General features: G+C 47.8%; 1 protein-coding gene across 1 annotated transcript; it reads right to left on the bottom strand.

The window, feature by feature from the left end:
• Positions 1–10,856: 10,856 nt before the first annotated feature.
• LOC125344966 (low molecular weight phosphotyrosine protein phosphatase-like) lies at positions 10,857–26,556 on the bottom strand. The gene is made up of 2 exons (XM_048337239.1): positions 26,296–26,556; positions 10,857–11,102 (listed from the first exon to the last, which is right to left on the bottom strand). The coding sequence occupies exons 1-2, from the start codon at positions 26,554–26,556 to the stop codon at positions 10,857–10,859; spliced, it is 507 nt and encodes a 168-aa protein (XP_048193196.1).
• Positions 26,557–27,439: the final 883 nt, after the last annotated feature.

Raw genomic sequence — 27,439 nt, 5'->3', positions numbered from 1 at the left:
GGGACTGCTGATAGACCAGCTCGAAGTCGGAGTTGTTTCCATAATAGGGATCTTCAATCATGAGTTGTTTTTGTGGATCATAGCTCCCAAGTAGTTCAATTTTAGCTTTGCAGTTTTTAACTTGATTACTTATTCTTTTCAAATATCTCATATTGCTTTCATCCATAGACAGCATGTATTCGAATGTAGCAAAGTCGTCTTTGGAGACCTGTCTTGCCTTATGGGCTGTGGTAATGTCATGAAATCTTAGGCAGCTCATAGCTCTTGGATCTGGGGCACGACCCACGTTCTAGTCGGAAACAACACACGCTGTCAATGGCCCAATTATCTGAAACATTTTGGTCAGCTACATGTTTTCTGAAAACTGCTTCTGTGATGGGTGACTGGCAAATGTTACGTAGACACACAAATAGTACGGATTTGGGACGCTGTAACGCTATCTGCCTGGGTGGTCGCTGGCGCCTGCACATTTATATTTATTTTTATTTTTTATATTTTTTATTTTTTGCCAGTCCTGGGGCTTGGACTCAGGGCCTGAGCACTGTCCCTGGCTTCTTTTTGCTCAAGGCTAGCACTCTGCCACTTGAGCCACAGCGCCACTTCTTGCCATTTCTGTATATGTGGTGCTGGGGAATCGAACCAGGGCCTCATGTATATGAGGCAGGCACTCTTGCCACTAGGCCATATCCCCAGCCCTGCACATTTATTTTTAAACTTTTATTTATTTAAAATTTTTTTCTTTGCCGAATGTGGGTTGTGAACTCTGTGCCTGGGTTCTGTCCTCAAGGTCTTCAGCTGAAGACTAGTCTGAGCCACAGCACCACTTCTGTTTTCTAGTGGGTCATTGGAGATAACAGTCTTATTAACTTTCCTGCCTGAGCTGGCTTTGAACCTGGATCCTCTGTCTCAGCCTCCTGAGTAGCTAGGATGACAGGAGTGAGCCACATTTTATTAGGCATGTAAAGTATTTCACTTTCTTTTTGTGAGTTCCAGTGGTATTGTGTTCCAGGGCCTTCCACAAGCTAGGCAAGTACCTCAGCTCTTAGCCCTGGTTGTTTTTATGCCGCCTTTGGTTTCCATGATTTCCAGCCTTTGTAGCATTTTGAAGAGAAATGCACTGAGTGCACAGAGTGTCAGAATAAAATGTGTAGAGCCTGGAAGCTTGGAATCTGAATAGAGGTTCTGGGTCTATAGCTCAAGGTAGGACATAGTGGATGGCTCCATTAAAACCTGGTCTGGTGAACTCATGCCTTGCCCAGGCCCCTGGCCTCTGTTCAAGTCTGCATAAAGTTTCATTATACTTTCATATCCATCCTGGGGCCTGGAGAAGGAGGTGAAGGCATGTGTGAGTAAGGGCAGCTTATCTTTTACTGCTTGGTAGGTTGGTGCTGATCAGAACAACTTTAGTGACCCTAGGCCTCTGCCCAAGCCTCTGAGTCTTTGCTATGCATTCAGTTCTGCTTTTGGTCATGTCCTGCTCTGTGATTGTGGGTTAGGGGATGAGGGGCTGTGTGGAAAATATTTTTATTACATAGGTCTTACACACATTTTGTTCAGCATACCAAGGCATTTAAAAATTTTTTTTTTTTGGTGAATTTGAAATTTATTGTGTTTCAGGGCTTCCCACGACCTAGGCAAGCAACTCAACACTGAACCTCACCCCTTTAATATAACCCAGTCATTTCCTTAAGACTGGTTTTATTCAAGTTTTCTAGTAAGGAGCTTCTGTGTGACTTTGTTTTGTTCTTCCCCTGTCACCTGTATAGGATCCTGCTTCCCTGGGGAGTAGTTCCAGCATGGCCATCCTTTGGTTCCTGTTGATTTCTTCTGACTGTAATTACTTTGATGGTAAAATGTGTCTAGTAGCTGAAGAAAACATGGAGAACATATACTTGGAATTTTGAGTGTAGTATCTGGAAGTATGGCCCAATGTAGAAAAGTGGCTTGAATGACATCCCCTCCCTGAAGAAGTGACACCCATTCAAAAAACATTGTGAAGTTGGTATCACTGTAGGTCAACGTTCTAAGACCCTCTAATCATTGAATCACAATCATATGAGGAGGCATCAGGGAGAAGGTGACAAGGACCTGATATGAAAGATGGCCACTGGGTTTAACTTAGTAGCTCAGCAATCAGTGTCGCTGGGACTGAAGCACCCAGACCCTGGCTGTCCATGCTGCAAGGTAGTACTGGGCGATGGAGGGATTTGAAAACTATGCCGAAGTAGTGCCATGGTGTCACCAGGCAAATGGCCTCTCAAACCCTGGGAGCTATCCCTTATGCTCATTTGTGCGCAGTTTCAGACACGAATTCCACCTAAGTAGCCACACAGATACTTGGGGCCTCAATTGCTTCTATGAGGCAGGATGCAGAATGAGACTTGGCAAAACATACATTTTAGCCATAAAGGATGCTATGTGGACTGGATGTTTACTCCTGGTACTTGAACTTGGCCTGGAGCTGTCCCTGAGCTTCTTTTTGATTCATGCCAGCACTGTACCACTTTAACCACAGCACCATTTCCCGGCTTTTCTGTTTATGTGGTACTGAGGAGTCGAACTCAAGGCTTCATGCATGCTAGGCAAGCACTCTACCACTAAGCCACATTCTCAGCCCCAGTCTTTGGTTTTGAGATGACACTTTAGGCACATCTGAGGATCAGACGCTGTCACCATTGAAGCAACAGAAGCATGGGCCTCCCTTGATTAACACGAGGGTTGTCTGAGGGTAGAATGGGGTGTCCCAGGCATGCACTGAGCACTGTAGACTCAGGCTGGAATGGCCACCATGATGCTTGGGCTGGATAAGACTGAACCCTGGAGATTAGTAGGTGTTATCAGGGGTGACAGAAAATCCACAAGTCTTTAACAGAAAGTCTTGATAAATTGAAATCCTTTAAAGGAAATCAGTATCAACCTCCTAAGAATCCAAATCTAAGCTGCAAAAATTAATTCCTAAGTCCAGAGTGTCAATAAATCAAGAATAGAGCCAGGCACCAGTAATCCTTGCTACTCAGGAGGCCGAGATCTGAGGATTATGGCTCAAAGCCAGCCCAGGCAGGAATGTCCTTGAGTCCCTTATCTCCAATTAAATGCCAGAAAACCAGAAGTGGCACTGTCTCAAGGACAGCCCGCTATGGACAACAACAAAACAACAGACCAAAGAATAACCTGAGAGACACATGGTCCATACCTGTGAACAGGGAAGGAGATGCAAGTAACTGTTGAATCTCCATAAATTGTATGTCATTTATTGTCAACAGTGGCACACGTTGACTGTTTATTCTTTTTCTGATTTATATGTTCAAATCCCTTGTGTTGATGTTGATTCTTAGGGACATTTTTAGTGGTTCATTATTTCTAGGATTGGCTTTATTTTAGTAAGTGTTGGAATGTTACCATGCAGAATACAGTTGATGTTGGATTCTTCTAGACCAGCCGCTTTTATGAATTAGTATGCTGAAGAAAACAGTGGCTCTCTCCTCTCCTCTTTCCCTCTCTTCTCTCCTCCCCTTCTGTTTTTCTTTCTCCAGACGTTGTATTGCTGCAATAGACCAGGCCGGTCTCTAACTTGTAGTCTTCGGCCTCAGCTTCCCAACTGTTGGGGTTAACTGCATTTTCCACCCTAACAGCATCAAAAACAGATATCTTATGCTGTGACCCATTTGTTCTACCTTTAAGTATTTCTCCAATAGTTGGACTCTGCCCTATGCTCAATGACTCCCTCAGTGCTTCAGTGAGAAGGCACCCAAGAGAATATCAGTAGGAACCTATGGAAATTGTCCATACATAGTCAGAGTTGGGCTCTGTGGTGCTGTCCCAAGTGCTAGGGCGCCCTCTGCTGTTTACTTGGGAAATGACAGGTGTGACATGTATGTGTGGAAGTGTTTTTTTCCTTAGTTGTGTGTGTGTGTGTTTGTGTGTGCGCGCTGTTAATAGGGATTGAATTTAGGACTTGGGTGCTGTTCTTTCGCTTTTCTACTGAAGATTGTGCTGCACTGCTTTGAGTTTCAGCCCATATTCTTTCTTCATTTTGTCTAAGTGTGTGTGTGTGTGTGTGTGTGTGTGTGTGTGTTATTTTGTCTCTGTGTTTTCCAGCATGAATTTCATCTTTAAAGATCTCTTTACTCTGTTTCTATAGTATTATTCAGGCAAGCAGGGATGAGGTCAGAGTGAGGGAAGCAAGAAGGCAGGGAGGGAGAGGGAGAGTACAGGTTTTTAATTCGTTTTTGTAGTTTATGAGGGATCATGAAGCTACAAATAAACTAATCTTGGATTGAGCTTTTTGTGAAGATAGCACTTGTTGCCTATGAATTCCTGGCCATTGTTTTCCATGGCTGTTTGCCTGCTTCCCCGCTTTAAATTTTTGAAGGAAATACTGGTTGATGAAGTCAGGAGAAGTTTGAATGTTTTAATTTAAATTCATCCTTCACCAATTAGATTTCTGTAAAGGTCTAACAGAGACCCATGTGATAACAAAGGTATTTCTTCTACCTGGAAAACGGAATAATAAGTAAACATCAATAAAACCCCAGCCTGTTTATTCTTGTTTTGTTTTGATCTCTGGTCTTGTCTGTCCTTCTCTCTGTTCTCCCTCCCCTGGCCCCCTTATCTGCCAAGTCTGATTGTGACAGTAATCTGGGATAAATGGAAGTGGCCATGTGATGCCCCTAGCCGCTGTCCCTAGCAGGTGTCCCCTTAAGCCTGCTTGTGCCAGTTGGTTGATAGTTCTAGGTGCAGGAGAGACCCTGAAGGCTTGTGCACCAGGCCCTGGGTTGGAGCAAAGGCCTTCTGCTAGGCAGGCAGGGCAGCAGGTCCGCAGGTGGGGCCTCAGGAAGCTAGAGGTGCAGGGTCGAGGCTTATGGGGTGTCAGAGCACAAGAGAGGCATTGCAAGAGCCAGGAAGCTAGAGGTGCAGGGCTGGAGCTTATGGCCATCACAGCTAGAGAGGGGAGGGGCAAGGGCAAGGAAGCTAGAGGTGCAGGGGCAGGACTTATGGGGCCTTACAGCACAAGAGGGGCAGAGAAAGCAGGAGGAAGTGAGAAGTAAGGGCCGTGGCCCTGGCAGTGGACTGGTTTATTTTGGTTCTGCCTGGGACTAGTAGTCCTGCCAGTAGCCCCCATCTTTGGGTTTGGGGCTACAACCTGTCAGGCTCACTGTGGTTTGGTGGTGGGTCTGGGCCTCTGTACTCCTGTCCTATCAGACACCATACCCTTGTTTGTGTGGGGAAACCTGGAGGAACACGGACCATTGGCAGATGCGGCTTGTGTGTGGCGAAGGCCTGACCCAGGTGCACCAAGCTGACTTTGAGGCAACTCTGGAAGACAAGTAGAGCTTTGTGGCAGTGGGGCTCAGGGCATGGGTGTGGGGAGCTGAGAAAGTGTGTGGATAAGTATGGCCTGCTTCTCCCGCTTGCTTGTTTGTCCCCTTCCTGATGTGGCTTTGGTGAGGCTATGCCTAAAACCAGGCCTCTGGACCCGGCCTTGAGTCAGTGCCGAGCTTTTAGTTGGTGCTTTTAGTCTTGGCAGGCCCAGGCCACGGTTGTTGGGTGGGTGTGAGAGTGTGTGGAGAATCGTGGCCTGCCCCTCCTGTTTACTTGTTTGTGTCCTTCCTGAAGTGGCTTGGGTGAGGCTAGGCATCAAACCAGGCCTCCGGACCCAGCTTGCAGTCAGTGTCTGCCTATCCTTTATCTGGTGGTTTCAGTCTTGGCAGGCCCAGGCTGTGGTTGTGTGGTGTTTGTGAAAGTGTGTAGAGGATCGCGGCCTGCCTCTCCTGTTTGCTTGTTTGTGCCCTTCCTGAAGTGGCTTTGGTGAGGCTAGGCCTCAAACCAGGCCTCTGGAGCCGGCTTCAAGTCAGTGCAGAGATTTTAGCTGGTGCTTTTAGTCTTGGCAGGCCCAGGCCACGGTTGTGGGGTGGGTGTGAAAGTGTGAGGAGGAGTTCAGCCTCTCCTTCCTGTTTGCTTGTTTGTGCCCTTGCTGAAGTGGCTTTGGTTGAGGCTAGGCCTCAAAGCAGGCCTCCGGAGCTGGCTTCTTCAGTGCCGATCCTTTTAGCTGTGGTTTTCAGTCTTGGCAGGACCAGGCAATGGTTGAGGCTGGCTGTGAAAGTGGGTAGAGGAGTGCCTGAGGTGCAGGGGTGAGGCTTGTGGGTCATCACTGCAGGAGAGGGGAGGGGTGAGGGCAAGGAAATGAGAAGTGAAAGGACTGGGCTTATGGGGCAACATGGAAGGAGAAGGGAGGGGCAAGTGGAGGAAGTGAGAGGTCAAGGGGTGTGGCTTGGGCGCTGGATTAGTTTAGGTCCCTTCTGCCTGGAACAAATAGACATGCCAGGAGGCTAGGAAGAGCTCCTTTCTCTGCGGGTCCTCTAGTTGGGTCAGGCCTACAAAGCTGGTCAGGCTCACTGTGGTTTGCTGATGGGTTGGCCTTCGTACACCTGTCCTATCAGGCATCAGCCGCTTTTCTGTGTGGGGAAGCCTGGAGGACTGCGTGTGCAGATGCTGCTTGTGTGTGGAAAAGGCTGGACCCAGGTCCACCAAGGCAACTCCAGAAGGCAAGCAGAAGTAAGTAAGCCAAGAAGCTTCCTGGCAGGTGGGGTCCACGGCATGGGTATGGGGTTCTTTTGAATGTGTGTGGAGAAGCATGGCCTGCCTCTCCTGTTTGCTCCTTTGGGCCCTTCCTCAAGTGGCTTTGGTAAGGCTACACCTCAAACCAGGCCTCCAGAGCCGGATTCCAGTCAGTGCCGAGCATTTAGCTGGCTTTCAGTCTTGGCAGGCCCAGGCTATGGTTGTGGGGTGCTTGTGAAAGTGTGTGGAGGAGCTTCGGTGAGGCTATGCCTCAAACCAGTCTTCTGGATATTGCTCCCAGTCAGTGCAGAGCTTTTAGCCAGTGCTTTCAGTCCTGGCAGGTCCATGGCATGGGTGTTGGTTTTTATTGCCTTCCTGCCTGCCTCTCTGTGTTGGTTTGTGTCCTTCCTGAAGTGGCTTTGGTGAGGCCAGTCCCCAAACCAGGCTTCTGGAGCTGGCTTTTAGCTGGCATTTTCAGTCTAGGCAGGCCCAGGGCATGGATACAGGTGAGGGACAGTGTGGAGAAATACAGTTTGCTTCTCCTAAAGTGGTTTGGTGAGGCCAGTCCCCAAATCAGGCCTCTGAAGCTGGCTCTAGTCATTGTCGAGCTTTTAGCTTTTACTTTCAGGCCCAGAACATGGGTGTGGGGTGTGATTTTGTGTGGAGAAGTGTGGCCTTCCTCTCTTGTTTGTTCATTTGTGCCCTTCCTACAGTGGCTTCAGGGTGGCTAAGCCCTCAATTAAGGAGGTCAGGTCTTGCTGGCGCCATCTTGGCCACACACATGTTGAATTGTAGGGTATGGCATCTCTTCTTCATGTTAGAGGGAATTCTGACCCCCAGGTGATGGTTGTGCCTGAATTCCTGGAGACAGGGGTGAGCACTTCCCTTATAGGTTACTGAACCTGTCAGTGCAGTGCTTGGGAATAGGAGCTTCCTATTACCCTGTCCCCTGACTTTACCTTATTTAGGCCCAGACAAGCACAGGTGCCATTACACCATACCACACATCTCCGTGTTTGCATCCTGTTTGTCTCCTGGCTTATCTCTGGTCAATATGGTGTCCCAAATCAGCTCTTGGAGCTCAGTTGGTTTGTTAGTATAGTTTTTGTTTTTTCTTTCTTCTCTGGCCTGTTTCCTAACAGTGATAAATATATTTGGGGGCAGCAGTCCTTTGTAACAATTGGCTGCCCATAGACTGCTAGCATTCTTATAAAGACTCCAAGATTTGATTCTTCAAAATGTAGTTTCTCTGATAATTTACATTATAACATGCCCAAACCAGGCTTCTGGATTCACCTCCCAGTCACTGCAGAGACTTTAGATGGTGCTTTCAGTCTGAGCAGGCTCAGGGCATGGTTGTGGGAGTATTTGTGAAAGTGTGTGGAGAAGGTCAGCCTGCCTGTCTTGTTTATTCCACATTTTACTTGGCATACCGAAGTATTTTGTCTAGTTTTTGGAGCATGCCTCGCCAGCCAGGCAAGCACCTTTATACTGAGTCGTGTCCCATCACTGCCCCCAGGCCTGGTGTGAGATCTGTCCCATTAGGAGCTGGATGGAGGTAGCAGAAGGCAGGAGCAGAAAGTGTGGTCTAAATGGCCTTTTCCTGTTTTTCCTTCCATCAGCCATGCTCTGATCCCACTCAACAGAGGAGAGGCCTAAGTGTTGAGGATTGGAATGGTAGGTGTTGGATCTAGGTGTCCAGTCCAATGTAGGATGGCCTCAGTGGACCCCAACAAATCTTGGTTAGGAGAATATACACCTCAATCTAGGTCTTGCATAGGGCACAGAGGTTAGGGTGGAGGGGATGTGTTGAAAATGTTTTTTCCACATGCCTGTAATCCTATGTACTCAGGAGGCCAAAATCTGTTGATTGTAGTTCGAATCCAGCCTGGTAGGAAAGTTCATGAGGCTCTTTTTTTTTTTTTTTTTTTTCATGAGGTTCTTTATCACCAATCAACAACAACAAAAAACGTTTAGTAGAAGCAGAGCTGTGGCTCAAGTGGTAGAGTGCCCATACAAGCCCCAAAAGCCCCAAAAGATTTCATGGGGCTGGGAATGTGGCTTAGTGGTAGGGTGTTCTAGCAGTCATGAAACCCTGTGTTTTATTCTTCCGTACCACATACACAGAAAAAGTAGGAAGTAGGGCTGTGGGTCTAGTGGTAAGAGTATTAGCCTTCAGCAAAAGCTCAGGAACAGTGCCCAGACCCTGAGTTCAAGCTCCATGACTGGCAAAAACAGCTATAACAACAACAAAAAAGATTTTCATTTTATCATCATATTTACAGTTCTTACACACATTTATTTTTTATTTAAAATATTTTTTTTTTTTGCTGGCTGTGGGGCTTGAACTCTCGGCCTGGTGCTGTCCTTTAGCTCCTCAGCAGAACGCTAGTGCTCTACCAATTGAGCCACAGCGCCACTTCTGGTTTTCTAGTGGGTCACTGGAGATAAGTGTTATGAACTTTCTTGCCTGAGCTGGTTTTGAACCTGGATCCTCTTGTCTCAGCCTCCTGAGTAGCTAGGATGACAGGAGTGAGCCATATTTTATTAGGTATACAAAAGTATTTCACTGTTTCGTGAGTTCCAGTGGTACTGTGTTCCAGGGCCTTCCACAAGTTAGGCAAGTACCTCATCTCTTAGCCCTGGTTATTTTTATGCCGCCTTTGGTTTTCATGATTTCCAGCCTTTTTAGGCATTTTGAAGAGAAAATGCACAGAGTGTCAGAATAAAATGTGTAGAGCCTGGAAGCTTGGAATCCTGAATAGAGGTTCTGGCTCTATAGCCCAAGGTAGAACACTGTGGATGGCCCCGATTATAACCTGCTCTGGAGAACTCATGCCTTGCCCAGGCCCCTGGCCTCTGTTCCTTTCATGTCCATCCTGGGGCCTGGGTTAGGGGTCGGGGTTGGATTGGGTCATGGCGGTTGGATTGGGTCGGGGTGAGGTTTGCGGGGTTGGGGTCAGGGGTCAGGGCGCTGCTGATGCACATGCCTCCCTGCAGGTGCCACCCATGATGTCACCAGCCTGTGCTTATGCCTCAGTTCAAGCCCCTGACCAGCACAGAAAGATTTTTTGGGGTGGGAATGTGGGTTAATGGTAGGATGTCCCCCTAGCATTCATGAAACCCTGCGTTTGATTCCTCAGTACCATATACACAGAAAAAGCAGGAACTGGTGCTGTGGCTCAAGTGTTAGAGTAGTACCCTTGAGCAAAAGAAGCTCAGGGACAGTGCCTAGACCCTGACTTCAAGCTCCAGGATTGGCAAAAAAATTTTTCATTTTTTTATCATATTTGTCTTACACACATTTATTTATTTTTTATCCTACATAACTCCATAGTTGTTTATTTTGAAAATAATATTTTCTGAAATATCCTTATAATTTGAGGTGAGCTAATTGATGGTACACCAAAGGTACCTGTTTGCCTGGAAGTTACTAAATGCTGATGAAAGAATAGTTACAAACATATCATTACTGCACACCAACCTAATGGCACTCTGCAATTTTTAAAACTTCATGGCTGGTCAATTTTGATTGGACACTAGAGTTGCATGTGTATGGAAAACATTCTCTCCACTGACTGAAGGTTACTTGCATACAAGTGTACTTCCAATATAGAATTCAATTCTTAAAGTCAAAGTGGCTCAAATTGGAACAAATAAGCTGACCCCCGTGAAATAAACTAAATACAAAGCAACAAGTAATAAGAATACTAAAGATTTATTCCACCAGTCTTCCTCTTATTTTGTGTTTTTTTGTAATTTGAGACATGTTATAGCCCAGGCTGGCCTTGAACTTATGATCCTCCTGCCTCATCCTCCCTAGTGCTGGATTCACAGTCACCACCATTCCTTGCTTCTATCTTAAACATACAAGTGTGCTCTACGAGTAAACTGAGTTAAAACATTTCTGAGAGCAGAGGAGCTGCTATCAGTAGAGCTATTGTGACTCTATAGGAGCCCAGGTCAGCAAGGTACAAGGTAAGCAGGTGTACTGGGCAGTGCTAGTCATGCAACATGCCAAGTAGACCACACTGTCCAGGTCTTCTTGAGCTCAGGTCATTATTACTTCACAGGGTTGTATTTTGTTCTTCCCTGTTTCCTTGTTCCACTGTTTGGTAATCAGGAGAAAATGAGAAGTCATTTAACTTCTTGGTTAAATAAAACTAATTTGTCACCTACAATTATGTTTAAGAGTAAGTCAGCTGAAGAAACAACCGTGGCTGGGGCTAAGGAAAGCTTCTACACTTAGGCACAGGACTAGTGGGTGAGTTGTTGGCTTGGCTGTGGGCAGTGCTAACCTAGTGGGCCTTCTCTAGGAAGGCCTTGCAACACCGGAGGGACTGCTGATAGACCAGCTCAAAGTCGGAGTTGTTTCCATAATAGGGATCTTCAATCATGAGTTGTTTTTGTGGATCATAGCTCCCAAGTAGTTCAATTTTAGCTTTGCAGTTTTTAACTTGATTACTTATTCTTTTCAAATATCTCATATTGCTTTCATCCATAGACAGCATGTATTCGAATGTAGCAAAGTCGTCTTTGGTGACCTGTCTTGCCTTATGGGCTGTGGTAATGTCATGAAATCTTCGGCAGCTCATAGCTCTTGGATCTGGGGCACGACCCACGTTCTAGTCGGAAACAACACCGCTGTCAATGGCCCAATTATCTGAAACATTTTGGTCAGCTACATGTTTTCTGAAAACTGCTTCTGTGATGGGTGACTGGCAAATGTTACGTAGACACACAAATAGTACGGATTTGGGACGCTGTACCGCTATCTGCCTGGGTGGTCGCTGGCGCCTGCACATTTATATTTATTTTTATTTTTTTTATTTTTTATTTTTTGCCAGTCCTGGGGCTTGGACTCAGGGCCTGAGCACTGTCCCTGGCTTCTTTTTGCTCAAGGCTAGCACTCTGCCACTTGAGCCACAGCGCCACTTCTTGCCATTTTCTGTATATGTGGTGCTGGGGAATCGAACCCAGGGCCTCATGTATATGAGGCAGGCACTCTTGCCACTAGGCCATATCCCCAGCCCTGCACATTTATTTTTAAACTTTTATTTATTTAAAATTTTTTTCTTTGCCGAATGTGGGTTGTGAACTCTGTGCCTGGGTTCTGTCCTCAAGGTCTTCAGCTGAAGACTAGTCTGAGCCACAGCACCACTTCTGTTTTCTAGTGGGTCATTGGAGATAACAGTCTTATTAACTTTCCTGCCTGAGCTGGCTTTGAACCTGGATCCTCTGGTCTCAGCCTCCTGAGTAGCTAGGATGACAGGAGTGAGCCACATTTTATTAGGCATGTAAAAGTATTTCACTTTCTTTTTTGTGAGTTCCAGTGGTATTGTGTTCCAGGGCCTTCCACAAGCTAGGCAAGTACCTCAGCTCTTAGCCCTGGTTGTTTTTTGCCGCCTTTGGTTTCCATGATTTCCAGCCTTTGTAGGCATTTTGAAGAGAAAATGCACTGAGTGCACAGAGTGTCAGAATAAAATGTGTAGAGCCTGGAAGCTTGGAATTCTGAATCGAGGTTCTGGGTCTATAGCTCAAGGTAGGACATAGTGGATGGCTCCCATTAAAACCTGGTCTGGTGAACTCATGCCTTGCCCAGGCCCCTGGCCTCTGTTCAAGTCTGCATAAAGTTTTCATTTATACTTTCATATCCATCCTGGGGCCTGGAGAAGGAGGTGAAGGCATGTGTGAGTAAGGGCAGCTTATCTTTTACTGCTTGGTAGGTTGGTGCTGATCAGAACAACTTTAGTGACCCTAGGCCTCTGCCCAAGCCTCTGAGTCTTTGCTATGCATTCAGTTCTGCTTTTGGTCATGTCCTGCTCTGTGATTGTGGGTTAGGGGATGAGGGGCTGTGTGGAAAATATTTTTATTACATAGGTCTTACACACATTTTGTTCAGCATACCAAGGCATTTAAATTTTTTTTTTTGGTGAATTTGAAATTTATTGTGTTTCAGGGCTTCCCACGACCTAGCCAAGCAACTCAACACTGAACCTCACCCCTTTAATATAACCCAGTCATTTCCTTAAGACTGGTTTTATTCAAGTTTTCTAGTAAGGAGCTTCTGTGTGACTTTGTTTTGTTCTTCCCCTGTCACCTGTATAGGATCCCGCTTCCCTGGGGAGTAGTTCCAGCATGGCCATCCTTTGGTTCCTGTTGATTTCTTCTGACTGTAATTACTTTGATGGTAAAATGTGTCTAGTAGCTGAAGAAAACATGGAGAACATATACTTGGAATTTTGAGTGTAGTATCTGGAAGTATGGCCCAATGTAGAAAAGTGGCTTGAATGACATCCCCTCCCCTGAAGAAGTGACAGCCATTAAAAAACATTCTGAAGTTGGTGTCACTGTAGGTCAACGTTCTAAGACCCTCTAATCATTGAATCACAATCATATGAGGAGGCATCAGGGAGAAGGTGACAAGGACCTGGTATGCAAAGATGGCCACTGGGTTTAATTTAGTAGCTCAGCAATCAGTGTCACTGGGACTGAAGCACCCAGACCCTGGCTGTCCGTGCTGCAAGGTAGTACTGGGCGATGGAGGGATTTGAAAACTATGCTGAAGTAGTGCCATGGTGTCACCAGGCAAATGGCCTCTCAAACCCTGGGAGCTATCCCTTATGCTCATTTGTGCACAGTTTCAGACATGAATTCCACCTAAGTAGCCACACAGATACTTGGGGCCTCTATTGCTGCTATGAGGCAGGATGCAGAATGAGACTTGGCAAAACACACATTTTAGCCATAAAGCATGCCATGTGGACTGGCTGTTTACTCCTGGTACTTGAACTTGGCCTGAGAGCTGTCCCTGAGCTTCTTTTTGCTTAATGCCAGCACTCTACCACTTTAATGACAGCACCATTTCCGGGCTTTTCTGTTTATGTGGTACTGAGGAGCCGAACTCAAGGCTTCATGCGTGCTAGGCAAGCACTCTACCACTAAGCCACATTCTCAGCCCAAGTCCGGGGTTTTGAGATGACACTTTAGGCACATCTGAGGATCAGACGCTGTCGCCTTTGAAGCAACAGAAGCATGGGCCTCCCTTGATCAACACGAGGGTTGTCTGATGGTAGAGAGTGGGGTGTCCCAGGCATGCACTGAGCACTGTAGACTCAGGCTGGAAAGGCCACCATGATGCTTGGGCTGGATAAGACTGAACCCTGGAGATTAGTAGGTGTTATCAGGGGTGACAGAAAATCCACAAGTCTTTAACAGAAAGTCTTGATAAATTGAAATCTTTTAAAGGAAATCAGTATCAACCTCCTAAGAATCCAAATCTAAGCTGCAAAAATTAATTCCTAAGAGTGTCAATAAATCAAGAATAGAGCCAGGCACCAGTGGCTCACACCAGTAATCCTTGCTACTCAGGAGGCTGAGATCTGAGGATCATGGCTCAAAGCCAGCGCAGGCAGGAATGTCCTTGATTCCCTTATCTCCAATTAAATGCCAGAAAACCAGAAGTGGCACTGGCTCAAGGACAGCCCACGACGGACAACAGCAAAAGAACAGACCACTGAATAACCTGAGAGACACATGGTCCAAACATGTGAACATGGAAGGAGATGCAACTAACTGTTGAATCTCCATAAATTGTATGTCATTGATTGTTCAACAGTGGCCCACATTGACTGTTTGTTCTTTTTCTGATTCATATGTTCAAATCCCTTGTGTTGATGGTGATTCTTAGGGACATTTTTAGTGGTTCATTATTTCTAGGATTGGCTTTATTTTAGTAAGTGTTGGAATGTTACCATGCAGAATACAGTTGATGTTGCATTTTTCTAGACCAGCCGCTTTTATGAATTAGTATGCTGAAGAAAACAGTGGCTTTCTCCTCTCCCCTTTCCCTCTCTTTTCTCCTCCCCTTCTCATTTTTCTTTCTCCAGACGTTGTATTGCTGCAATAGACCAGGCCGGTCTCGAACTTGTAGTCTTCGGCCTCAGCTTCCCAACTGTTGGGGTTAACTGCATTTTCCACCCTACCCGGCTCAAAAACAGATATCTTATGCTGTGACCCATTCGTTCTACCTTTAGGTATTTCTCTAATAGTTGGACTCTGCCCTATGCTCAATGACTCCCTCAGTGCTTCAGTGAGAAGGCACCCAAGACAATATCAGTAGGAACCTGTGGAAATTGTCCGTACATAGTCAGAGTTGGGCTCTGTGGTGCTGTCCCAAGTGCTAGGGCGCCCTCTGCTGTTTACTTGGGAAATGACAGGTGTGACATGTATGTGTGTGGAACAGTGTTTTTTTCCTTAGTTGTGTGTGTGTGTGCGCGCGTGTGCGCGCTGTTAATAGGGATTGAATTTAGGACTTGGGTGCTGTTCTTTAGCTTTTCTACTAAAGATTGTGCTGCACTGTTTGAGTTTCAGCCCATATTCTGGCTTCATTTTGTCGTGTGTGTGTGTGTGTGTGTGTGTGTGTATTTTGTCTCTGTGTTTTCCAGCATGAATTTCATCTTTAAAGATCTCTTTACTCTGTTTCTAGAGTATTATTTGGGCAAGCAGGGATGAGGTCAGAGTGAGGGAAGGAAGAAGGCAGGGAGGGAGAGGGAGAGTACAGGTTTTTAATTCGTTTTTGTAGTTTATGAGGGAGCATGAAGCTACAAATAAACTAATGTTGGATGGTAGCTTTTTGTGAAGATAGCACTTGTTGCCTATGAATTCTTGGCCATTGTTTTCCATGGCTGTTTGCCTGCATCCCACTTTAAATTTTTGAAGGAAATACTGGCTGATGAAGTCAGGAGAAGTTTGAATGTTTTAATTTAAATTCATCCTTCACCAAGTAGATTGCTGTAAAGGTCTAACAGACCCATGTCTCTGGAAAACAGAATAATATGTAAACATCAATAAAAACCCAGCCTGTTTATTCTTGTTTTGTTTTGCTCTCTGGTCTTGTCTGTCCTTCTCTCTGTTCTCCCTCCCCTGGCCCCCTTATCTGCCAAGTCTGATTGTGACAGTAATCTGGGATGAATGGAAATTACCATGTGATGCCCCTAGCCGCTGTCCCTAGCAGGTGTCCCCTTAAGCCTGCTTGTGCCAGTGGGTTGATAGTTCTAGGTGCAGGAGAGACCCTGAAGGCTTGTGGAGTGTCCTGCACCAGGCCCTGGGTTGGAGCAAAGGCCTTCTGCTAGGCAGGCAGGGCAGCAGGTGGGGCCTCAGGAAGCTAGAGGTGCAGGGTCAAGGCTTATGGGGTGTCAGAGCACAAGAGAGGCATGGCAAGAGCCAGGAAGCTAGAGGTGCTGGGCTGGATCTTATGGCCATCACAGCTAGAGAGGGGAGGGGCAAGGGCAAGGAAGCTAGAGGTGCAGGGGCAGGACTTATGGGGCCTTACAGCACAAGAGGGGCAGAGAAAGCAGGAGGAAGTGAGAAGTAAGGGCCGTGGCCCTGGAAGTGGACTGGTTTATTTCGGTTCTGCCTGGGACTAGTAGTCCTGCCAGTAGCCCCCATCTTTGGGTTTGGGGCTATAAAGCTGTCAGGCTCACTGTGGTTTGGTGGTGGGTCTGGGCCTATGTACACCTGTCCTATCAGACACCATACCCTTGTTTGTGTGGGGAAACCTGGAGGAACACTGACCATTCACAGATGCGGCTTGTGTGTGGCGAAGGCCTGACCTAGGTGCACCAAGCTGACTTTGAGGCAACTCTGGAATACAAGTAGAGCTATGTGGCAGTGGGGCTCAGGGCATGGGTGTGGGGAGCTGTGAAAGTGTGTGGAGAAGCATGGCCTGCCTCTCCCGCTTGCTTGTTTGTGCCCTTCCTGATGTGGCTTTGGTGAGGCTATGCCTAAAACCAGGCCTCTGGAGCCGGCCTTGAGTCAGTCCCGAGCTTTTAGTTGGTGCTTTTAGTCTTGGCAGGCCCAGGCCATGGTTGTTGGGTGGGTGTGAGAGTGTGTGGAGAATCGTGGCCTGCCCCTCCTGTTTACTTGTTTGTGCCCTTCCTGAAGTGGCTTCGGTGAGGCTAGGCATCAAACCAGGCCTCCGGAGCCAGCTTGCAGTCAGTGTCTGCCTATCCTTTATCTGGTGGTTTCAGTCTTGGGAGGCCCAGGCTGTGGTTGTGTGGTGTTTGTGAAATTGTGTAGAGGAGCGCATCCTGCCTCTCCTGATTGCTCATTTGTGCCCTTCCTGAAGTGGCTTAGGTGAGGCTAGGCCTCAAACCAGGCCTCTGGAGCCGGCTTCGAGTCAGTGCAGAGATTTTAGCTGGTGCTTTTAGTCTTGGCAGGCCCAGGCCACGGTTGTGGGGTGGGTGTGAAAGTGTGAGGAGGAGTGCGGCCTCTCCTTCCTGTTTGCTTGTTTGTGCCCTTCCTGAAGTGGCTTTGGTTGAGGCTAGGCCTCAAAGCAGGCCTCTGGAGCTGGCTTCTTCAGTGCCCATCCTTTTAGCTGTGGTTTTCTGTCTTGGCAGGCCCAGGCAATGGTTGAGGCTGGCTGTGAAAGTGGGTAGAGGAGTTGTGCCTGAGGTGCAGGGGTGAGGCTTGTGGGTCATCACTGCAGGAGAGGGGAGGGGTGAGGGCAAGGAAATGAGAAGTGAAAGGACTGGGCTTATGGGGCAACATGGAAGGAGAAGGGAGAGGCAAGGGGAGGAAGTGAGAGGTCAAGGGGTGTGGCTTGGGTGCTGGATTGGTTTAGGTCCCTTCTGCCTGGAACAAACAGACATGCCAGGAGGCTAGGAAGAGCTCCTTTCTCTGCGGGTCCTCTAGTTGGGTCAGGCCTACAAAGCTGGTCAGGCTCACTGTGGTTTGCTGATGGGTTGGCCTTCGTACACCTGTCCTATCAGGCATCAGCCGCTTTTCTGTGTGGGGAAGCCTGGAGGACTGCGTGTGCAGATGCTGCTTGTGTGTGGAAAAGGCTGGACCCAGGTCCACCAAGGCAGCTCCAGAAGACAAGCAGAGCTAAGTAAGCCGAGCTTCCTGGCAGGTTGGGCCCACGGCATGGGTATGGGGTGCTTGTGAATGTGTGTGGAGAAGCATGGCCTGCCTCTCCTGTTTGCTCCTTTGTGCCCTTCCTCAAGTGGCTTTGGTAAGGCTACGCCTCAAACCAGGCCTCCAGAGCCGGATTCCAGTCAGTGCCGAGCATTTAGCTGGCTTTCAGTCTTGGCAGGCCCAGGCTATGGTTGTGGGGTGCTTGTAAAAGTGTGTGGAGGAGCGCGGCCTGCCTCCCTGTTGGCTTCGGTGAGGCTAGGCCTCAAACCAGTCTTCTGGATATTGCTCCCAGTCAGTGCAGAGCTTTTAGCCAGAGCTTTCAGTCCTGGCAGGCCCATGGCGTGGGTGTTGGTTTTTATTGCCTGCCTGCCTGCCTCTCTGTTTGTGTCCTTCCTGAAGTGGCTTTGGTGGGGCCAGTCCCCAAACCAGGCTTCTGGAGCTGGCTTTTAGCTGGCACTTTCAGTCTAGGCAGGCCCAGGGCATGGATACAGGTGAGGGACAGTGTGGAGAAATAGTTTGCTTCTCCTAAAGTGGTTTGGGTGAGGCCAGTCCCCAAATCAGGCCTCTGAAGCTGGCTCTAGTCATTGTCGAGCTTTTAGCTTGCACTTTGAGGCCCAGAACATGGGTGTGGGGTGTGATTGTGTGTGAAGTGTGGCCTTCCTCTCTTGTTTGTTCATTTGTGCCCTTCCTACAGTGGCTTCAGGGTGGCTAAGCTCTCAATTAAGGGGGTCATGTCTGGCTGGCGCCATCTTGGCCACACACATGTTGAATTGTAGGGTCTGGCATCTCTTCTTCATGTTAGAGGGAGGGAATTCTGACCCCCAGGTGATGGTTGTGCCTGAATTCCTGGAGACAAGGGTGAGCACTTCCCTTATAGGTTACTGAACCTGTCAGTCCAGTGCTTGGGAATAGGAGCTTCCTATTACCCTGTCCCCTGACTTTACCTTATTTAGGCCCAGACAGGCACTGGTGCTATTACACCATACCACACATCTCCGTGTTGAATCCTGTGTCCTGTCTCCTGGCTTATCTCTGGTCAATATGGTGTCCCAAATCTGCTCTTGGAGCTCAGTTGGTTTGTTAGTATAGTTTTTGTTTTTTCTTTCCTCTCTGGCCTGTTTCCTAACAGTGATAAATATATTTGTGGGCAGCAGGCCTTTGTAACTATTGGCTGCCCATAGACTGCTAGCATTCTTATAAAGACTCCAAGATTTGATCCTTCAAAATGTGGTTTCTCTGATAATTTACATTATAACATGCCTGAACCAGGCTTCTGGATCCAACTCCCAGTCACTGCAGAGACTTTAGATGGTGATTCCAGTCTAGGCAGGCTCAGGGCATGTTTGTGTGAGTATTTGTGAAAGTGTGTGGAGAAGGTCAGCCTGCCTCTCTTGTTTATTCTACATTTTACTTGGCATACCAAGGTATTTTGTCTAGTTTTTGGATCATGCTTTGCCAGCCAGGCAAGCACATTTATATTGAGTCGTGTCCCCTGGTGGTCTCAGTGGACCATCACTGCCCCCATGCCTGGCGTGAGATCTGTCCCATTAGGAGCTGGATGGAGGTAGCAGAAGACAGGAGCAGAAAGTGTGTTCTAAATGGCCTTTTCCTGTTTTTCCTTCCATCAGCCATGGCTCTGATCCCACTGAACAGAGGAGAGGCCTAAGTGCTGAGGATTGGAATGGTAGGTGTTGCATCTAGGTGTCCAGTCCAATGTAGGATGGGCTCAGTGGACCTCAACAAATCTTGGTTATTAGAACATCAACCCCAAGACCCCCAGGTCTTGCATAGGGCACAGAGGTTAGGGTGGAGGGGATGTGTGGAAAATGTTTTTTCCAGATGCCTGTAATCCTATGTACTCAGGAGGCCAAGCTTTCTTGATTGCAGTTCGAAACCAGCCCTGGTAGGAAAGTCCATGAGGTTCTTTACCACCAATAACAACAACAAACCTCTAGTAGAAGCAGAGCTGTGTCTCAGTGGTAGAGTGCTCATGCCTGAGTTCAAGCCCCTGCCCAGCACAAAAAGATTTTTTTGGGGTGGGAATGTGGCTTAGTGGTAGGGTGCTCCCCTAGCATTCATGAAACCCTCTGTTTGATTCCTTAGTACCACATACACAGAAAAAGCAGGAAGTGGTGTTGTGGCTCAAGTGGTAGAGTACTACCCTTGAGCAAACGAAGCTCAGGGACAGTGCCTAGACCCTGACTTCAAGCTCCAGGATTGACAAGAAAAAGATTTTCATTTTTATCATATAAGTCTTACACACATCTATCTATCTATTTATTTATTTATTTTTTGGACCAGTCCTGGGCCTTGGACTCAGGGCCTGAGCACTGTCCCTGGCTTCTTCTTGCTCAAGGCTAGCACTCTGCCACTTGAGCCACAGCGCCACTTCTGGCCATTTTCTGTATATGTGGTGCTGGGGAATCGAACCTAGGGCCTCATGTATACGAGGCAAGCACTCTTGCCACTAGGCCATATCCCCAGCCCCACACACATTTATTTTTAAACTTTTATTTATTTAAAATTTTTTTCTTTGCCGGATGTGGGGCCTGAAATTTGTGCCTGGGTTCTGTCCTTGAGGTCTTCAGTTGAAGACTCGTGCTCTACCACCTGAGCCACAGCGCCAATTCTGGTTTTCTAGTGTGGCATTGGAGATAACAGCCTTATGAACTTTCCTGCCTGAGCTGGCTTTGAACCTGGATCCTCTTGTCTCAGCCTCCTGAGTAGCTAGCATGACAGGAGTGAGCCACATTTTATTAGGCACACAAAAGTATTTAATTTTCTTTTTAGTGATTTCCAGTGGTATTGTGTTCCAGGGCCTTGCACAAGCTAGGCAAGTACCACAGCTCTTAGCCCTGGTTGTTTTTATGCCGCCTTTGGTTTTCATGATTTCTAGCGTTTGTAGGCATTTTGGAGAGAAAATGCACAGAGTTTCTGGGTAAAATGTGTAGAGCCTGGAAGCTTGGAATCATGAATAGAGGTTCTGGCTCTATAGCTCAAGGTAGAACAGTGTGGATGGACCCCATTAGAACCTTCTCTGGAGAACTCATGCCTTACCCAGGCCCCTGGCCTCTTCGTTTCATGTCCTTCCTGGGACCTGGGTCAGGGGTCAGGGTTGGATTGGGTTGCGGCGAGGGTGGTGGGGTTGTCTTAGGGGTCAGGGCACTGCTAGCACGTCGCTGATATACAGGCCTCCCGCACATGCCACCCATGGCGACACCATCCCCTTCCATCACGCGCGAGCACTGGCTCCAGGTGGATTGGTGCCTTGCATGTGGGAGCCCTGAGTCCCATCCTCCCATCCCCATACAAGCATGCACACTGTAAGGCCAGAGAAGAGCTGCGGCTCAGCGGTGGGGTGGGGACAGTGAAGGCCTGGTCTGAACGCCAGGCCTGGTGTGAGGGCAAGGCCCCACGGGGTAAGGGCCCAGCCCGAACTGGTGGCCCTGAGGGCAATGGCTTTGGCTATGTCGAGGACAAGTGCATTTACACAGGTCAAGGGTCGACAGTCCTAGCCCCAAATGTGGAGATCCTCACCCCTGACCGTGTCTGGGCCCCGCCCCACAGTGCCCACACAGCCCCGCCCCTGGTGGCTTTGTGGCCCCTTCCCATGCCATCGCCACGGCCCCGCCCCTGGTGGTGTCACAGCCCTGCCCTATGCCTTCCACAAGGCCCCGGCCCTCTGCAGAGCCTGGGAAGAGGCCCCGCCCCATGTTGAGAGGACCAGAACCTCTGGCTCCACCCTGGGAGGGCGGGACTTCCGGGAAAGGAAGCCGAGGTGCCAGAAAGCCACAGCCAGGAGTGACTTGTGCAGGTGAGCTGCCACAGGCGTGATCCACAGGCCCGCAGGCAGGAGGAGAGCGGTGCCCCGGGCCTGAGGAAGGAGGACAGGAAGTGAGTAGGGACCTGAGGACGGAGGAGGCCTGAGCCCCTGGCCTGTGGAGAATGGAGGCCAGGCGGCCTAGCTGTTGGTGGAAGGAGAGCCAAGGTCTGAGGAGCCCAGGTCCGCGGAGAGCAGCCTGGGAGCACTGCGCCTGCTGACCTGGCAGCGACTCAGGGAGACCATCTGAGCACAGCCAAAGAAGAGGAGCCTCCTGTCAGGCCCAAACCAGGCTTCTGGCTCCAGCTCCCAGTCACTGCAGAGACTTTAGATGGTGCTTTCAGTCTAGGCAGGCACAGGGCATGGTTGTGGGGGTATTTGTGAAAGTGTGTGGAGAAGTTCAGCCTGCCTCTCTTGTTTATTCCACATTTTACTTGGCGTACCAAGGTATTTTGTCTAGTTTTTGTAGCATGCCTTGCCAGCCAGGCAAGCACCTTTATACTGAGTCGTGTCCCGTGGTGGTCTCAGTGGACCATCACTGCCTCCAGGCCTGGCCTGAGATGTCCCATTAGGAGCTGGATGGAGGTAGCAGAAGACAGGAGCGGAAAGTGTGGTCTAAATGGCCTTTTCCTGTTTTTCCTTCTATCAGCCATGGCTCTGATCCCACTGAACAGAGGAGAGGCCTAAGTGCTGAGGATTGGAATGGTAGGTGTTGGATGTAGGTGTCCAGTCCAATGTAGCAAGGCCCCGTGGGGTGAGCACCCGGCCCTAACACGCGGCCCTGAGGGCAATGGTTTTGGGGATGGTGAGGACAAGTGTATTTGCACAGGTCAAGGGTCGACAGTCCTAGCCCCAAATGTGGAGATCCTCACCCCTGACAGTGTCTGTGCCCCGCCCCACAGTGCCCACACAGCCCCGCCCCAATGCAGAGCTTGGGAGAGGCCCCGCCCCACGTGTAGGGGACCTGAACCTCTGCCTCTACCCTGCTAGAGCGGGACTTCTGGGAAAGGGACCTGAGGCTCAGGAACGCCGCAGCCTCGAGAGCCTAGTGCTGCATGCTGGACTCGCAGACCTGCGGGCTAGAGGAGAGCAGGGCCGGGCTTGAGGACGGAGGACAAGAGGAGAGCAGGGGCCTGCGTACAGAGGAGGCCAGAGCTCCAGGCCTGTGGACAATGGAGGCTGGTCAGCCGAGCTGTGGGTGGGAGGAGAGCCGAAGTCAGCAGAGCCAAGGCCCATGGACAGCGGCCTGGAGCACCTCCTGCCGACCTTGAGGCGACTCTGGGAGACTATCCAAGCGCAGCCAACTAAGCAGAGCATCCTGTCAGGTGCGGCCCGGGGCATGGGCATGGGGTGGGTGTGACAGTGTGTGTTGAGGAGCATGGCCCGCCTCCCTGCTTGCTTGCTTGTGCTCTTCTTGTGGTGGCTTCAGGGTGCCCAAGCCCTGCAGGAGGGAAGTCAGGTCTGACCGGCGCCATCTTGGTCACACACGTGTAATTATAGGGTCTGGCATCTTGTCTTCATAGTAGAGGGAGGGAATTCTGACCTCCAGGTGATGGTTGTGCCTTAATTCCTGGAGACAGGGGTGAGCACTTCCCTTATAGGTGACTGAACCTGTCAGTCCAGGGCTTGGGAATAGGAGCTTCCTATTACCCTGTCCCCTGACTTTACCTTATTTAGGCCCAGACAAGCACAGGTGCCATTACACCATACCACACATCTCCGTGTTTGCATCCTGTGTTGTCTCCTGGCTTATCTCTGGTCAATATGGTGTCCCAAATCAGCGCTTGGAGCTCAGTTGGTTTGTTAGTATAGTTTTTGTTTTTTCTTTCTTCTCTGGCCTGTTTCCTAACAGTGTTTAATATATTTGGGGGCAGCAGGCCTTTGTAACAATTGGCTGCCTATAGACTGCTAGCATTTTAATAGACTGCAAGATTGGATCCTTCAAAATGTGGTTTCTCTGATCATTTATATTATAACAGGCCCAAACCAGGCTTCTAGATCCAGCTCCCAGTCACTGCAGAGACTTTAGATGGTGTTTTAAGTCTGGGCAGGCTCAGGACATGGTTGTGGGGGTATTTGTGAAAGTGTGTGGAGAAGTTCAGTCTGCCTGTCTTGTTTATTCCACATTGTACTTGGCATACCAAGGTATTTTGTCTAGTTTTTGGAGCATGCCTCACCAGCCAGGCAACCACCTTTATACTGACTCGTGTCCCATCACTGCCCCCAGGCCTGGCCTGAGACTTGTCCCATTAGGAAGTGGAGGGAGGTAGCAGAAGGCAGGAGCAGAAAGTGTGGTCTAAATGGCCTTTTCCTGTTTTTCCTTCCATCAGCCATGCTCTGATCCCACTGAACAGAGGAGAGGCCTAAGTGTTGAGCATTGCAATGGTAGGTGTTGGATCTAGGTTTCCAGTCCAATGTAGGATGGGCTCAGTGGACCCCAACAAATCTTGGTTAGGAGAATATACACCTCAATCTAGGTCTTGCATAGGACACAGAGGTTAGGGTGGAGGGGATGTGTGGAAAATTTTTTTTCCAGATGCCTGTAATCCTATGTACTCAGGAGGCCAAGATCTGTTGATTGCAGTAGGAAAGTCCACGAGGCTCCTTATCACCAATCAACAACAACAAAAAATCTCTAGTAGAAGCAGAGCTGTGTCTCAAGTGGTAGAGTGCTCATGCCTGAGTTCAAGCCCCAGGACCAGCTCAAAAAGATTTTTGGGGGTGGGAATGTGGCTTAGTGGTAGGGTGCTCACCTAGCATTCATGAAACCCTACGTTTGATTCCTCAGTACCACATACACAGAAAAAGCAGGAAGTGGTGTTGTGGCTCAAGTGGTAGAGTACTACCCTTGAGCAAAAGAAGCTCAGGGACAGTGCCTAGACCCTTATTTCAAGCTGTAGGATTTTCAAAAAAAAGATTTTCATTTTTATCATATAGGTCTTACACACGTTTATTTATTTTTTATCTTATATAACTCCATAGTGGTTTATTTTGTAAATAGTATTTTCTGAAATATCCTTATAATTTGAGGTGAGCTAATTGATGGTATACCAGTATTACCTGTTTGTCTGGAATTTCTAAATGCTGCTGAAAGAATAGTTACTAACACATTATTATAGCACACAAACCTAATGGCACCCTGTAAATTTTTTTTAAGAAAATGACTCTTTCATTATTATTTTAGAAAGGCTACCATATCCATATACTAATATATCTTCAACTTTAAGGTAAATAGTTTAAAAAATATAAAAATGTAAGTACGCTGAAGAGTAACTGCTATTAAACAGTTCTGAACAGGCAGAAAATGTATACTTTCCTTTTATAGAAAATGTTAAATCTCTAATAGCAGCATTTTATATAAAAGCTGTCTTTGAAAACCCAGATTTTTGTATACACAAAACATTTTTTTTTCTTTTCCCTGTACAATATAACAATGTTTACACTGGAGAAAAGGTTTCTTCACAATATTTTTCCCATCACAGGTGGCAGTCAGCTCGAGTGTTATCAGTGGGCCCTGAGCTCAAGCTTCTCAGCACAGCCTTCAGTCCAACATCATGGCATTGATGACATTCAGATCTTTCATGTATGGATAGGCCACCAAGATCTGGTCGATTTTCCGCCTCTGCTTGGAGTCAGGGAAGATCTTTAGCAGGGCCTCCCTCAGCTCTCTGGTTTCAGCAGAAGATCTCTGTGCTTGCATGGGCAGGTTGTGCTGCACAGTGGGAAGGTTTGGTAGGAGGGGGAAGTGAGACTGCTGAGAGAGCCAGGGGCTAGAAGAGGCTCCCTGAATCTGGGGCAGAGGTTGGTGACTGCACCCTGCAATTTTTAAAACTTCATGACTGGTCAAATTTGGTTGGACACTTGAGTTGATGTGTATGAAAAACATTCTCTCTACTGACGGAAGGTAACCTGCATACAAGTGCACTTTCAATATAGAATTCAATTCTTTTTTTGGCCAGTCCTGGGCCTTGGACTCAGGGCCTGAGTACTGTTCCTGGCTTCCTTTTGCTCAAGGCTAGCACTCTGCCACTTGAGCCACAGCGCCACTTCTGGCCGTTTTCTGTATATGTGGTACTGGGGAATCGAACCCAGAGCCTCATGTATACAAGGCAAGCTCTCTTGCCACTAGGCCATATCCCCAGCCCCTAGAATTCTATTCTTAAAGGTAAAGTGGCTTAAATTGGAGCAAATAATCTGACTCCCATGAAATAAACTAAATACAAAGCAACAAGTAGTAAGAATATTAAAGATTTATTCCACCCGTCTTCCTCTTATTTTGTGTTTTTATTTTGTATTTTGAGGCATGTTATAACCCAGGCTGGCCTTCTGCTTCAGCCTCCCTAGTGCTGGATTTACAGGCACCACCATTCCTTGCTTCTATCTGAAACATACAAGTGTGCTCCATGAGTAAACTGAGTTAAAACGTTTCTGAGAGCGGAGGAGCTGCTATCAGTAGAGCTATTGTGACTCTATAAGAGCCCAGGTCAGCAAGGTACAAGGTAAGCAGTAGCACTGGGCAGTGCTAGGCATTCAACATGCCAGGTAGACCATACTGTCCAGGTCTTCCTGAGCTCAGGTCATTATTACTTCACAGGGTTGTATTTTGTTCTTCCCTATTTCCTTGTTCCACTGTTTGGTAATCAGGGGAAAATGAGAAGTCATTTAACTTCTTGGTTAAATAAAACTAATTTGTCACCAGACTTATGTTTAAGAGTAAGTCAGCTGAAGAAACAACCGTGGCTGGGGCTAAGGAAAGCTTCTACACTTAGGCACAGGACTATTGGGTGAGTTGTTGGCTTGGCTGTGGGCATTGCTAACCTAGTGGGCCTTCTCTAGGAAGGCCTTGCAACACCGGAGGCACTGCTGATAGACCAGCTCGAAGTCGGAGTCGTTTCCATAATAGGGATCTTCAATCATGAGTTGTTTTTGTGGATCATAGCTCCCAAGTAGTTCAATTTTAGCTTTGCAGTTTTTAACTTGATTACTTCGTCTTTGGTGACCTGTCTTGCCTTATGGGCTGTGCTAATGTCATGATTTGTTAGGCAGCTCATAGCTCTTGGATCTTGGGCACGACCCACGTTCCAGTCGGAAACAGCACTGCTGCCAATGGCCCAATTATCTGTAACATTTTGGTCTGCTACAAGTTTTCTGAAAACTGCTTCTACGATGGGTGACTGGCAAATGTTACATAGACACACGAATATTACGGATTTTGGACTCTGTTCTGCTATTTTCCTGTGTGGTCGCTGGCTCCTACACATGTATTTTTAAACTTTAATTTATTTAAAATTTTTTTTCTTTGCCGAATGTGGGGTATGAATTCTGTGCCTGGGTTCTGTCCTTGAGGTCTTCGGTTGAAGTCTAGTGCTCTACCACCTGAGCCACAGCACCACTTCTGGTTTTCTAGTGGGTCGTTGGAGATACAGTTTTATGAACTTTCCTGCCTGAGCTGGCTTTGAACCTGGATCCTCTGGTCTCAGCCTCCTGAGTAGCTAGCATGACAGGAGTGAGCCACATTTTATTAGGCCTACAAAACTCTTTCACTTTCTTTTTAGTGATTTCCAGTGGTATTGTGTTCCAGGGCCTTCCACAAGCTAGGCAAGTACCTCAGCTCTTAGCCCTGGTTGTTTTTATGCTGCCTTTGTAGGCATTTCGGAGAGAAAATGCACAGGGTGTCAGAATAAAATGTGTAGAGCCTGGAAGCTTGGAATCCTGAATAGAGGTGCTGGCTCTATAGCCCTAGGTAGAACAGTGTGGATGGACCCCATTAGAACCTGCTCTGGAAAAATCATGCCTTGCCCAGGCCCCTGGCCTATGTTCAAGTCTGCATAAAGTTTTCATTTATACTTTCATATCCATCCTGGGGCCTGGAGAAGGAGGTGAAGGCATTTGTGAGGAAGGGCAGCTTATCTTTAATCCTTCATATGTTGGTGCTGATCAGAACAATTTCAGTGACCCTAGGCCCCTGCCCAAGCCTCTGACTCTTTGCTATGTATTCATTTCTGCTTTTGGTCATGTCCTGCTCTGTGATTGTGAGTTAGGGGCTGAGGGGCTGTGTGGAAAATATGTTATTTTTATTACATAGGTTTTACACACATTTTGTTTAGCATAGCAAAGCATATAAGTTTCTTTTTGGTGAATGTA

Source organism: Perognathus longimembris, unplaced genomic scaffold, assembly GCF_023159225.1.
Source record: "Perognathus longimembris pacificus isolate PPM17 unplaced genomic scaffold, ASM2315922v1 HiC_scaffold_4939, whole genome shotgun sequence".
NCBI classification, from domain to species: domain Eukaryota; kingdom Metazoa; phylum Chordata; class Mammalia; order Rodentia; family Heteromyidae; genus Perognathus; species Perognathus longimembris.
This window is presented reverse-complemented; position numbering and strand designations above follow the sequence as displayed.

What these genes read in the sequence shown, in the direction of transcription:
- LOC125344966 (XM_048337239.1), bottom strand. Translation starts at nt 26,556, where the DNA reads ATGTGTAGGAGCCAGCGACCACACAGGAAAATAGCAGAACAGAGTCCA. An exon ending in CAGCCCATAAGGCAAGACAG is followed by an intron (nt 11,103 to 26,295) that starts GTCACCAAAGAC and finishes AAGGCAAGACAG; the next exon opens with GTCACCAAAGACGACTTTGC.